Source organism: Phragmites australis, chromosome 1 (genome assembly GCF_958298935.1).
Source record: "Phragmites australis chromosome 1, lpPhrAust1.1, whole genome shotgun sequence".
NCBI classification, from domain to species: domain Eukaryota; kingdom Viridiplantae; phylum Streptophyta; class Magnoliopsida; order Poales; family Poaceae; genus Phragmites; species Phragmites australis.
Window position 1 is genome coordinate 1,735,765 of NC_084921.1, and position 13,702 is coordinate 1,749,466.

At 38.5% G+C, this 13,702-nt stretch overlaps 1 protein-coding gene across 1 annotated transcript; it reads left to right on the top strand.

Moving 5' to 3' along the window:
* Window positions 1–1,143: 1,143 nt before the first annotated feature.
* On the top strand, window positions 1,144–6,565 carry LOC133911755 (mitochondrial-processing peptidase subunit alpha-like). The gene is made up of 13 exons (XM_062354179.1): window positions 1,144–1,319; window positions 2,484–2,729; window positions 2,816–3,112; window positions 3,194–3,361; window positions 3,454–3,621; window positions 3,720–3,800; window positions 3,913–3,979; window positions 4,457–4,551; window positions 4,774–4,846; window positions 4,920–4,990; window positions 5,058–5,107; window positions 6,137–6,249; window positions 6,338–6,565. The coding sequence occupies exons 1-13, from the start codon at window positions 1,284–1,286 to the stop codon at window positions 6,388–6,390; spliced, it is 1,518 nt and encodes a 505-aa protein (XP_062210163.1). The 5' UTR covers window positions 1,144–1,283; the 3' UTR covers window positions 6,391–6,565.
* The last annotated feature ends 7,137 nt before the right edge of the window (window positions 6,566–13,702 follow it).

Genomic DNA, 13,702 nt, shown 5'->3' on the forward strand with positions numbered 1-13,702 from the left:
AAAATTTTCGATTTAAGAAATATAAAAATAAAAAAATCTGCTCACAGTGATGACCATGAGGGCAGGTCGGCCCAATAATTACTAACATACGTGCGCTGGGCTAACGTGGCCCAATGGGCCCATAAATATTGGGTTTTAGGCCCAAAATTAGCCGGGCCGGCTACACAAACCCTAGAGTTTTTTTTATTTTTATATTTTTTAACATAAAAATTTATTTAAATATACTCCGGATGAAAAGATTTAAAAATTAGACGCCTACCGTCCTCTCAGGGACGGTAAAGTCTAACCACCCCATAAAAAAGCGGTAAACAGTCGGCCCGCAGCTTACCATCTTCTCAGAGAGCGGATAGGTCTTACAACCCTCTGAAATAGCGGTAAGCCCCCGTGCATAAACAGTACCCGTGGTGAACAGTACTCCAAATTTTAATTTCTCCCTATTTTATCTGTTCAAAATAGTAATATTCTGTTGCTAAAAAAACCTAAAACTTTTTGTTTGTGTTGCATAATCCATGTGCAACCTATTTTAATTGAATTTACCCAAAAATTATGGGTAGAATTTAAACTAAAATTCTCCAAAAAGACTACTTTTATAACTTTTAACCATTGTTAGTGTCTCAAATAAATTTCTAAAAATCTGATAAAATTCACTAATATTCTTCTTATGTGATGTGATAATTTTTAAAATTATTTTCACATCACATAAGAAAAATTCACTAACAGTTAGTGAATTTTTCTTATGTGATGTGAAAATAATTTTAAAAATTATCACATCACATAAGAAGAATATTAGTGAATTTTATCAGATTTTTAGAAATTTATTTGAGACACTAACAATTATTATAAGTTATAAAAGTAGCTTTTTTAAAAAATTTAGTTTAAATTTTACACATGATTTTTAGATAAATTCAATTAAAATATGTTGCACATGAATTATGTAACACGTATAAAAAATTTTAGGATTTTTAAGCAACAGAATATCACTATTTTGAACAGAATATCATACATGGGGGTTTATCGCTCTGTAAGCCTAACCGTGGGCGATGAGAGAGCGGTAGGCATCTATTTTTACAAATCTTTTTATCCGGAGTATATTTAAATAAATTTTTATGTTAAAAAATATAAAAATAAAAAAAACTCCAAACGCTACCACACCTCTGGAGCTCGAGCCTCGATTCGTCGCTTTCCACTTGTCTCACGGCCTGTCGCCATCTCCGCCACCACCACCTCCTCCGCACCGCCGGCAACCACTCCGTTGAGCCTCTCCGCCGCAGGCACCGGCGACCATGTACCGCGCCACCTCCGGCCTCGGCGCCCTCAAGGTGAGCGGCCCCCGCCTGGAACTCTAACCCTACCTTACGTTACCTCCTCTCTCATTTCCTTTAGATCTGAGCGCGCTTCGTGCCGCAATTCGCCCAATCCGAACCGCCGTCGCTTGCGTTCGCGGAAACGTGGCTCTGGATCCTTATGCGTGGACCTGTGGTGGTGGTTCAGTCGCGCGAACACGTGCCAACTTGATGCGTGAGCGTGGGAGATGAGAACCGTTTCCGGCGTTTCAAGTGGCGATCGTTGTTTGAGTATTTTCCCTGTCATTTTGAATTGGATGCGCGTTGCTTTGAGATGCGATGATGAGTGGTGTCGGTAGTTTGTTCTGTAGACTTGTTATGTGAATGCGGGGAATGGGGATAAGGGGGATCTGTGCCTCTGTGGCCGTTTGCGAAGGCATGAAAACCTGCATAGAATGATTTCAGATAGGATCGCCTTATTGCACCCTCATTGTTGTAAAATTATGAGCTAAGTGGCCACAAATTTTTATTTTATATATTTTTAACCATGGAGTTACGTTAGTTGTTTGATCCATGAACCATCGTGCTAGTGTATTAGAAATGCGCTTTGAATCCATACCAGAGTAGTAAGTAGTTTCATTGTAATGCATTGTTTCTGTTTTACACTGGGCCTTTCTTGTGTGTTTAGGTTGCATAAAGTAAAATATATGATTTGGAAGAGCCTATCCCTATTTCATCAGTATTTTCTTGAGTGTTGACAGACAAACGGAGTTAGTCTTCTGAAACCATATCTCCATCAGTCTTTACTTGGCATGCCTGCATGCTCATGCAGTCATGCTATATTTGTTCAGTACATGTGCTTGAAACCATATTGATGTTTTATGTCAGTTAACAAGCAGTATCATGTTGATTGAGTGTTCCATCCAATCATTCATTACCACCGATGATGGTGTCTCATCATAGATAAAGCCACAGCCTTTGATGTAGATAAACTTTTTATGCAAGGTTGTATAAACTTCATCATTAAGATAACCTACATGGGAATACTGCTCTGCAGTACAGACTTTTGCTTTAATAACCGGCAAAACAAAGAGAGACCTTGATTTTTCTTGGTGTTTTCATTAGAAATTAAAGTGATCAGATCAGCTTTAGGCTTGTAGCCATTATCCTGCAATATTGATTGTTTCCTCTTGATTGCAGAAGTATAGGGTGGATGCTCAAATGATGAATATTGCGATTAGATCTGCTAGCACAAGTGTTGCACAGAGGTCATCAGGTGGCTTGTGGACCTGGTTGACTGGTGCACGCTCAAATGCATTACCTCCTCCAGATTTTACACTTCCAGGAGTCACTATTCCTCCTCCGCTACCTGATCATGTGGAGCCTGGCAAGACAAGAATCACAACACTTCCAAATGGTGTAAAAATAGCCTCCGAGACATCTGCAGTATGTGCTCTTTATTTTTATATAGTTGTTTCATCCATGTCCTTGTGGCCAGCTGGTGATACTGGTTGCTTTCTATTCCTATCCAGGGACCATCTTGTTCTGTTGGAGTTTATGTTGATTGTGGTTCTGTATATGAAGCACCTGAAACAACAGGTGCCAGTCAGCTGTTGAAGAAAATGGCCTTTGCAACCACTACCAACAGGAGCCAATTGCGTGTTCTACGTGAAATTGAGGCAATAGGTGGCAATGCCAAAGCATCTGCTAGCCGTGAGATGATGATCTACACTTATGGAGCCCTGAAGACTTACATGCCTGAAATGGTTGAGGTGCTTATTGATTGTGTACGCAACCCTGCTTTTCTTGATTGGGAGGTCAAGGAAGAGGTATTTCATCTTAATAGGCCTTTCCTCATCTTTCATCTAGATTAATGGATTATGTTCTTTGCTGACTTGTTTCCTTTGTAGATTTTGAAGCTAAACGCAGAGCTTGCGAAAGCATCAAGTAACCCTGAAACTTTACTTTTGGAGGCTCTTCATTCTACTGGCTATTCTGGTGCTTTGGCAAACCCTCTGATTGCATCAGAATCTTCAATTAGCAGATTGAATACAGATGTCCTGGAATATTTCACAGCTGTGAGATTCATCTCCAAAATCTGTTTAGTAGTCTTTTTGTGCAGGTATCCTTGTTGATGTGCTATCTGTACTTCTTATTGCATGGGTATCAGGTGAACTACACTGCTCCCCGAATTGTTCTCGCTGCATCAGGTGTTGATCATGATGAATTGATTTCTATTGCTGAACCACTTCTGTCCGACATACCTAATGTAGCTGGATCAACAAGGCCAAAATCTACCTATGTTGGTGGAGAATATAGACGGACTGCAGATTCATCGGTAGACATTATGATTAAGTCCACTTATGAAGTCATTTATATGTAATCTCTTTCATCACATAGACTCTCTATTCTTACTTCGTTTTTCTTGCAAAATAGAACACAGATGTTGCGTTGGCATTTGAGATTCCAGGTGGTTGGCTCAAAGAAAAAAATTTCGTCACTGCATCAGTTCTTCAGGTTCAGTAGACAATTTGTTGAGAGATTCACAATTTTATTAAACAAGACACTTCGATTGAATTTTCTATATCATTCTGGTTAAATTCACCAAGAGCTCTGCAATCTTTTACAGACACTTCTGGGTGGAGGTGGCTCATTTTCTTGGGGAAGGCAGGGAAAGGGATTGCATTCACGCCTAAGTAAGTAGAACATATGATTTTATTTCAACCCTTTAGCATGCCAGATGCCACGCAATGTATTTGAGAAAACAATGTTGTGAAACTGAACTTATTCAATTATCTGGCTGGCTCCCAGTTCAAGTAGGATTTGCTCCCAGTTTGTACTAGATTGATACCACACACCCTGGGTTGGTTATTCTTGATCAAGGTCTGATAGGACAAAGCAACATAAATTGTAAAATATGTTGTTCGACTTCTGTGTTATTGGAAACATTATGACTATTCAGTCGTACAATATCTTCCACAAATGCATTGATGTTTTGATTGTTTCAGTTCTGATCTCCATGTTCATTAATAGAAGATTGTACCATAATGCGAAGCATTGTAATATAATTTCACTAATGCAAACAGACAGGATATATCTATTCAGTTTGCCTTTTATATAATTTATGGCATCATATTAATGCCTGAATTTGAGGTGTGATTTGGGGCTTGCAGATCATCTCGTAAATGAATTTGACCAAATCAAGTCAATCTCTGCTTTCAAGGATGTTCACAGTAATACTGGCATCTTCGGAATTCATACATCTACTGTAAGTATTCTCACTTAGTCACTTGCACAAGCAAGTCAGTCATGCATAATGCATCCCTTTTTTATGTGGGAACCATGTACCTAATTTCTGTGTGAGGACTCAAACCATGCTCCCATTGAACAATCATATTGGAGTTAAAAACAGTTGTTACACAAAAAAAATAGTATTCCATAGTACATTTTTAAATTACAGTTCATAATGAAGATATTATGCCATAATCAGGATGCATCATTTGTTCATAAAGCTATTGATCTGGCAGCTAGAGAGCTCACTTCCCTTGCAACTCCTGGACAAGGTATCCTAACTCTCCTATCTTGGCGCATTTTTGTAGATTACTTGCTTGTTTGAAACTTCATTTTTAATTTCAGTTCACCAAAGCCAACTGGATTGTGCTAAAGCCTCAGCTAAATCAGCGATATTGACGAATCTGGAATCGAAGGTATATATTAATGTTATATATTTCTGCAACTATGCTGATGATTCACTCTAAGAATTGAAACTCACAGGCATCAGTAACTGAAGACATGGGGCGCCAAGTATTGGCATTTGGTGAAAGGTACTTGTGTTTTAACTGTTTTAGTGCTGTGATAAACCATAAAGTTTTGCCTGTTGCCTATTATTCTATTCCCTTCAGGGCCGCAACAGAATACTGTAATGAAATAGTTTCAGAGAATGGGCATAAATCAAAAGTCTTGCTCCTGATATTGTAGAATTTAAGTTCAGGGATGGTCAGATGTACTGTACAATTTTATCTCGAAGCTGGCCTTGTAGAATTAGTTGATATGTGGTAGCTACAATTCTAGTCTATAACCATATTAGGCCATCTCCAACGGAGACGGTTTCCATCTCGTAAAAACACTGTAGCAACGTGTTTTCTAACATTTTGCCGATCGGAGCTGGCGGAAGGGCTCTCCAACGGAAGCTGTATCGCGTGCTAGAGCAATACCGAAGGATGTTGGCACCGGCAAATTTGCGGGAAGAAAAAGGATCCCGTATCACTGTAGCATGTGGATGACTGTGGGCCTGGAGAGAGGGGGGAGAGGAATGGAAGATATGAAATAGGGTAACTGTTGGAGATGGAAAAAATAGGAGACATTGTAATAGTGTTAGTGGATGCTGTAATAGTATTATAGGGGATGAATTTTTAAAGTTTCTGTTGGAGATGGCCTTAGATGTAATGGTCTCATGGAGCTGGAGATGACAAGCCATTAACCATTGAGGCCTACTTGGTTTCTATCAGTGTGAAATGACTATGAGAGCACTAGAGAAAAGCAGGTGTTTTATACATGAGCGACCTTTTTTAGTCAAATCTCCGGTACTACCTGAAACTATCTAAACTACCAGTCGCAAATAGGGAAAATGATATTTTTTTGCTAGACCTAATGAGTGCTCTTAGAGTGTAGCCAAGAACTCATAATGCATTTTTGGGAGATAATAAACTCCACATGCACTATCAGTTAAGTGTGTGCAAGTTCATGCGTACCAGCAGTCAGTGAAAAACTGAAAATGGATGGTTTTCTATTTTGTTATCTCAGTATCATACTTTCACTGGTCTACCTAATCTTGGCTTCATAAAACTTTGCAGGAAACCTGTTGAGCACCTTCTCAAGGCTGTTGATGGTGTTACTCTGAAAGACGTAACGTCACTTGCTGAAAAAATCATTTCATCGCCATTAACAATGGCATCTCATGGAAACGGTGAGCTTGTATTTCCGTACAACCAGTCACCTGTACATAGTGAAATATCAACTGCAGTATTTCTAATTCTGTTAGTTGCAATGTGCAGTTTTGAAGATGCCAACTTATGAGTCGGTCAGTGGCAAGTTCCGCACGAAATGAGTAGTGTACATGTGCCTTAATTTTTTCTGTCTGCTGGACAAGTTTAACAGTCCATATGTTTCACGCATAGGCCATTCTTGGTCAAAGTTTCAGAAAAAAATAAGGAATCTCATACAATTTTGTTCATTAACTCTGGGACCATTTTGGAAAAATTTTCCCTTTTGCGGAACATTCATCCACTTGAGTTGGTGGTTAATGCTGGTGATAAACCAGTCATGTGCTTGTAAATTTAACCAAATCAGGGCTCCTCTTTCGGTGACAAGGCCCAAAGAGTGGGCAAAATGCCGTTCTTTTTCGTAAAATCTTTGACAAGAATGTCGAAGCACATGAACAAAGATTCTGCATGACAGTGAAATTTTGCTTGATTTGCGTTGGAAACAAATTGCTATGGTCTATGGCCTTCCATTCGCTGTTTAGTTTTGACGTTGGTAAGGTTTGCTGCCAGTACAAAAATGGGGTGCTTCTTTCTAACCATGACATAGGGGGCTTTTGGCTTGACTGCTGGAAGGGGCGAGCGGACGCTGGGAAGCAACTTGGTAGCTCGTCTTCTACTGGTAGCCTGCCCAAGGACGGGAAGCGCCAAGAGCCCCATCCCATTTGTTTTTCAATTCTCAGGTCTGCCTGCTCGCTTTCTTTCTCTCTTTCGACGCCAAGAGTCAAAGCTTTCTTTCATGGCCACAGGCCAGCGGAAAGGTTCACAAATACAAAGGTGCTCAAAAACCGGCCGCCGGTGGTTATCAGAAAATCATAGTTATCGTGAAAACCAGGCAAATTCAGCGAGAATTTAGATAAATTTATTTGGTTAAATTTATAAATTCAGTGAGAGTTTCTATCAAATCGTTGAATTGGTAACCGGTTGGTTTACACCGGTTACCGACCGTATTTTACGATTTATCAGTCGATTTTAACGATTACTGAATTGACATAAATTCGAACAAATCGGTCAAAAATTGACCGCATTACAACGGTAACCGATCGGATTGTTTGAATTTTTGACGAAGTTCAAGGAAAATCACAAAAAATCAAAAAAAAAAGGAAAAATATGGTATGAGATTTGCTATGTTTTGTTTAATCAGGAAAAAAATTAGCATGTCTTCTGCTATATTTTGGATATTTTTAAGGAAACAAATAGATACTAATAGCAATACGATTATGACCATATAATTATTTCATCGAATATATGCATATATTACATAAGTAGCACCTCAACTTAATAAATATGTCGAATTATCCATTCAAAATCTAGAAACACAATCATATGCCATCCACCGATACTTACCAAAGTGATGATCAATTCTTAAAATGTAATTTGCATAGTATCCATACCACGCATAACCTATGAGATGAAAAAAAATTAGTATAATACCATAGCATGTAAATAAAGTAGTTGTAGAAATGAGTTCGACCTTTTTTCAAAATAATACTCTTGGCTCGACATAGTCTGTTCCATACAGAGCCGCGCCCTTGTGATATGATAAGAAAATAAATTATCATTACTTTCAGTACCACCAGCTTTTAACGAGGATGGAGTGATTAAATTCGACTGGATTATATTCCTTGGTGGACATGAGCATTATCTATCGTGTAGATAGTAACTTTATCTTAAACTCTGCCCAAGTTTGCCGTGCATACAAAAGTGGTTGGCTATTGTCCTTGTAACGTGGTATAAAACTCAGGATCTTACTGCTCATAGACCCACTAAATAAGAGGTTCTGACTGAGCATCGAGGATAGGATAGTGGTACGGATACGATCCAGAACTACTCTTCATGCCATAATTGTTGGAATAGCACTCACTATTTTATGATCCATCATGGCCACCATGTATAACATGCCTTTGTGAGGATGGGGCATCATGGTCCTGATCCTGTGTGGCATGAAAAAACTAACTCTTACCAATGAATTGCATGGGAACAACGGTAGAGGATGGGCATGGAGGAGCTCCACCTTCCTAACCGTTATCGCTATCTGTCTTTAAGCTGTTGTCATTAGACTCTTGGTAAGTTAGGCTTTTAAGGCACTATCCGTGCTCTCATCGCTTGTCACTTGTCTTTTGCTCTTACCCTTAATTTTCTTGCTCTTCTTTGGATGCACAATTTGCTTCTTCCTCTTTTTCATGTGTGTCACCTACCACTTTAGTAGTCTGTTGTGCTAGTGTACATTCCCTAGTCTATTGTTGCAAATCATATGGGTTCACTGTATCTGTCACCAGGTGAGTAGACATAGGTATATCTTTGTCTATATCCTTCTCATCAAGCTTTAGGGTAGCATTTGAGCTACCGGTCTCCATCCAGTTTCAGAGCGGATTGTTCTCCTCGTTCAATATGAGCTCCATAAACTACTAAAATAGTCATCATCAACAATCGACCTGATGCTTACATCTAAATTATTTTGTATTCTAAATTTTTCTCTATATGGGAGGAATCTGGTTTGATTGATATATATAGTCTGATTGGATATATATAGTCTGATTGGTTGTTTCTATTATAGTAACTTGGTTCAGTTGATACATATAATTTTGCATATAATTTTAAGGAGAAACGTATTTGGTTAACCTCATGCACTGTTGCAATTTGATCTGACGGATGTAAATGTACGATCGTAGTCTGGTCTAGGAGGATTTGAGCTTCCCTCTGCAGCCTAGCCTAGCGGATGCATGCAAGCGAGCCCAGTCGTCAGTGTCACAAAATCATCTTTGTGTGAGCAACCAATCACAATCTCAATTCTTCCATCCAGTTATACGGCCTCAGATTCAGTCAACCAACACCAACTAAAAACTCAGCTCAGCCTGTCGTGATAGATACAACCAATCAAATATTTTTTTTTAACAAATAGGACTCCGCTCAGCCTCCGTATACCGAGCAACCAAGCACACTCATAATCTCAGAGAAAAGTGTGTTTGATTACCCACAGCCTGACCCGGTAGATGCAACCTCCTGCAGGCAGGCTCACTTATCAGTATCACAAAATCACCTTCATACAAGCAACTAATCATAATATCAACTTTTACATCCGCTCATATAATTTCATATTTAATCAACTAAACAAAATTTTAACTCAATTTATCTAACAAACTAAATACTTTCTTTTTAATAAATATAACTCCATTCAGCCTTTATATAAGATCCATTACTCCCTAAGTGTAGCGTACGAATAAAACGGAGCAGGGTGGATTCGATGATTTTGTACGGAGTGGTCGATTACGAATGCCGAATGCGGTTCTCTATTTTCTAGTCGATGCATCGTTGGGCACCGGCCACTATAGGGGACGGCGTCGCCTTCCACTACCTGTTTCTTCACCTTTTTTAAGAAAAGGACTTCGTATTCGCTTTTGCCTCGACCAATCCTACTGATGTAATGAATGAAATCGAGAACAAAGCAATGTCATCGTCCTTTCATAACACGAATCAACTCAAACAAATATTTGGATTTTTTTTCCCTGGAGAGAGAAATATGAAGAATTTAACTTTGATACCTACATTCAGCCGTTCAAAATATGTGATCTTCTCATATTTCTACTAAAATTATTTTTTGAACATAATTTCTAGTATAAATTGATCTCTTACCGAGTGAGTGGACCTAATGTAAATGCCGACTTCTATTAGCAAGCATGAATTACTTATAACCATCAAACGCTCCCATCATAACATCTTGATCTCTTGACGTAAAAAAATTGTAAATGCTTGCATCATTTGATAGAGCCAACTTGAAGAGCAAGTGTAAACATTGCTGGAAAGAGTAGCAATTAAGCGTTTTGCTATGACGCAAAATGCTCTTTGATGACTATGATTGTTTAAGCACATCTTATTTAAGTGCTATGGATGGACGTAATTTTCATGTGCATCACTGATTGATACATCATGCAGTTTATAGTTTATACACAGATCAAACTTTCAACTGTCACCAGTGGATAGAGATCAATGCGAGGCAGATGGAGGTAGCCAGTGTGTGATGCATGGGTGGTACCTGTAAACTAAAACCTAATGCAAGCATCACCAGTTACTAATTAAAGCAGGCATTTGCAAGTTGTTTTTTGCTCCTTCATTTGGTATGGAGTATTTTTATCTCCTCCAATATACACGCAATTAATTCAAACTGTGAATAACATGAGTAAATTCTATCAGAGTTTGGGAATTTAATTTTCCAAGCACTTGTTAGATTTCTTGGGTTTATTTTTTAACCAAAATTTCTTGGGTGTCTTGATACCGAAATACTAGCATAGCGCTCTTGGATCAAAAAATGAAATTGAATTCCTCATCGATATAATTAAAGATAGTTTTATGAAGGACCGAGAAAAGCGACTAATAAAGGAGGGGTGAATAAGAGGCTTGCTGATTTTTTGATGAACTTTCCTAATTATCATGCAAATGTGATGGTACTACATGAGTAAATAAACAACACCTAAAAATGCAACCCAAGGAGATGGACTTGGACAAAACAAAGAAGAATATTAGTCCCATCTTACAATAATCAACCCCAACCTAGTCTCTCATCCAATCAGGATGAGGTATAAGAAGCATCTGCGAAGGAATGATGCACCTGCAAGATCATGACACCCCAAAACCACTGGTAGTCAGCTGAGCCTATCATCTGGGAATAAGCTTATCACAAACCTTGTGAGATGTTATCAAGCGACGGGCCCCTGGTTTTGGCCACAGATCGATCGATCAGCAAATACACTCGACCTTGTATATTGAGTGGGCTGTTTGTTAATTTAAAGTTGTTCTTGTTTACGAAAAGAAAAGAGAATAAGATTAAGTTTTTTATTTCCTTTGGAGGAAGCAAATAAAGTTTTAGCATGATCGAAGCTGGTGAGCGGTTGAGGAAGCCAAGACGTATCGCACACAGTCGCTTGATAAAATACTTCCAGTGCCCGTGGTTTTTTAAAGCGCCTCCATCGTATCCAATCCACTCCACGTCTCCGCTACGACGATTAAGATTTTGTTTAGCAAAACTCCAACTCCGAAATCTATACAAAATTTAAAATTTATAGAATAAAATAAAATAATTTAAATATTTGTTTTTAATTCAAAATAAGAATAAGATGTCTCAAATAGACACTTAATCTATTTACAGTTCTAGCTCTAAAAATTTTTAGAGCTAAAAATTTTTAAAGCTAAAACTCTATTAAACATATCTAATATAGGATTATTGAAGCTAAAGCTTGTTCCCCGTGTGGGTGTCATGTGGGCAGCGCCATAAGTCTCCTCTCGTCCTTGTTAGCGGCTTTACTTTTGATCGATATGCATCGGGCGTACGAATACATCGTCCGAAGATAGTTTTCAAGTCCCAGCCGAGAACTCCTCCTATCTATGTACGTGCAATTTGAGCTCACGTGAGGACATTTTGAAGCCCCGGTTTACATTTTCTTACTCAATGTGCAAGGGATCGTTCTTGTTGGTGGCAAAAAATGGCATAATCAGATTTTTTTTTATACATTGAATAGTCCGGTGATGAATACCGTGTTATCGTCGGACTATTTGGTGCTTATAGTTCGAATTTGATATAGTAAAATATGCTCTATGTATAAAATAGTCCGGTGAATGATCCGATGAAAACTATCCGGTATGTAGAAGGTTAATTTGCACCGAAAATTTGCTCTCTGTAAAAAATAGTATGGTGGAGATTCCAAGGTATCACCGGACTATCCGGTGAGAAGAAGAATATTTTTTAGCCGAAGAAATATTCTCTAGTGAAAATTGTCCGGTGAGGTCTTTAATGATTGGCGGATCATCCGGTGCGTTCAAAAAGAAAACTTTGCAAAAAATTTGTTCTCTGCAAATATTAGTCCGGTGAGTGTGTCTGGTGTACACGTGAGGGTAGTTGTGCTCTCTTGTCAAAAGTTGCTCTCTGCAAATATTGGTCTGGTGACATACTCCGGTGAGTATAAATGTGACGTCGGAATATCCAGTATGTGTAAGACCGAGTTTTAGAGTTTCGATCGAGTGAACTCATCGGATGGTCCGGTGTTCTAGAGTTTGTTATCACCGGACCATCTAGTGTTCATTCCGAAACCGAATCGAAGTAGATTCGTGGATTGTTCGGATCTCTTTCGCGATTTTGTCTGAACAGGGCATGTTTAGAGTTGGAATATAGTCCTACTTCGATTCCCTCGGGTCAAGATCATACCCCCTATAAATAGTTGAAGTGTGGAGGCTGATTACATATCCATCAATAAATCGCATCTATTGAATCTATTTTCGATTTGTCTTTACTTTTCTGTAATTTAGGGTTAGTTCTTCGTTGCTACTTTGAATCCATATGGTTCGGATGGTAGTTCTTTGTCGATTTGCTCGTAAATTATTTGGACAGTGATCCCCAAGATTGTCAGTCAAACCTTTGTTTGTTTGCTTGTAAACAAGCCGCGCATCGCTGAAAAAAATGACAAATATACTTGACGGATCCATGTTGGTAAGATGTTACTCAATTCTACACCAACAGTTCTATAAACTTAGTGCAAGTGATCCAACCAGCACCAGACATACTAACATAGTGAGGGCAATATTGTTAATGACGTACTCTAGCCTCACGTGGTAGTGTGGGATTGGATCACATCACAGCTCTGTATATTGCAATAACCTTTAAATTTTACGGTTGTCTTTCAGACTAAGCTTTATAATGGAAAAGGGAAATGAAACTCAGAGTAGAAATTCTTGAGTGAATGAACAAGCAACGAAGAAAGACAACCTTTTTTATTTTCCAATTCGATGGGAAATTTTGGAATTCAAGAATGATTATTGATTACTAGGATTTTTGTTAGAAAAATCGATAAATTTTTTACTAACTATAAATAAAATTGAATGACTACCGCTTAATCTGCATGGTTGAAGTTGAATCAGCTACTTTTGAAGTACTAGAAAGAAAAGAGTTGTCTTGGACTAGACAAGTACATAGAGATCTCTGTGGAACCAGGGAGGGAGGGGGTAAGGACAGTTCTTTGGATCAAAGGTTTCATGAAAGTGAAATCAATTCTTTTTTAATATCGGGAAAGATGGATAGATCTATCTTTTTATTCAGATATCTTTTGCAATGAACTCCAAATCCTTGATTTGGCGAGGATACAAAGCACAACTTTATGCCCACATGACCCATTTATCCAAAAATAGTCAACTTGAGAGGACTTTTCAATCTCGAACTCAAACTGATGCATACCTATTATTTAGAGTAGGAATCCAACTGATCCACTAAGACTCTATTTTGATGTTTGAATCGGCTTGGATGAATTGCATTGGAGCTCCAATGCAAATCCAAGGAGGAATTGCATTGCTCTCTAATACTAATTATTGTGTTTGGTTGCCGAAGAAATCACATAA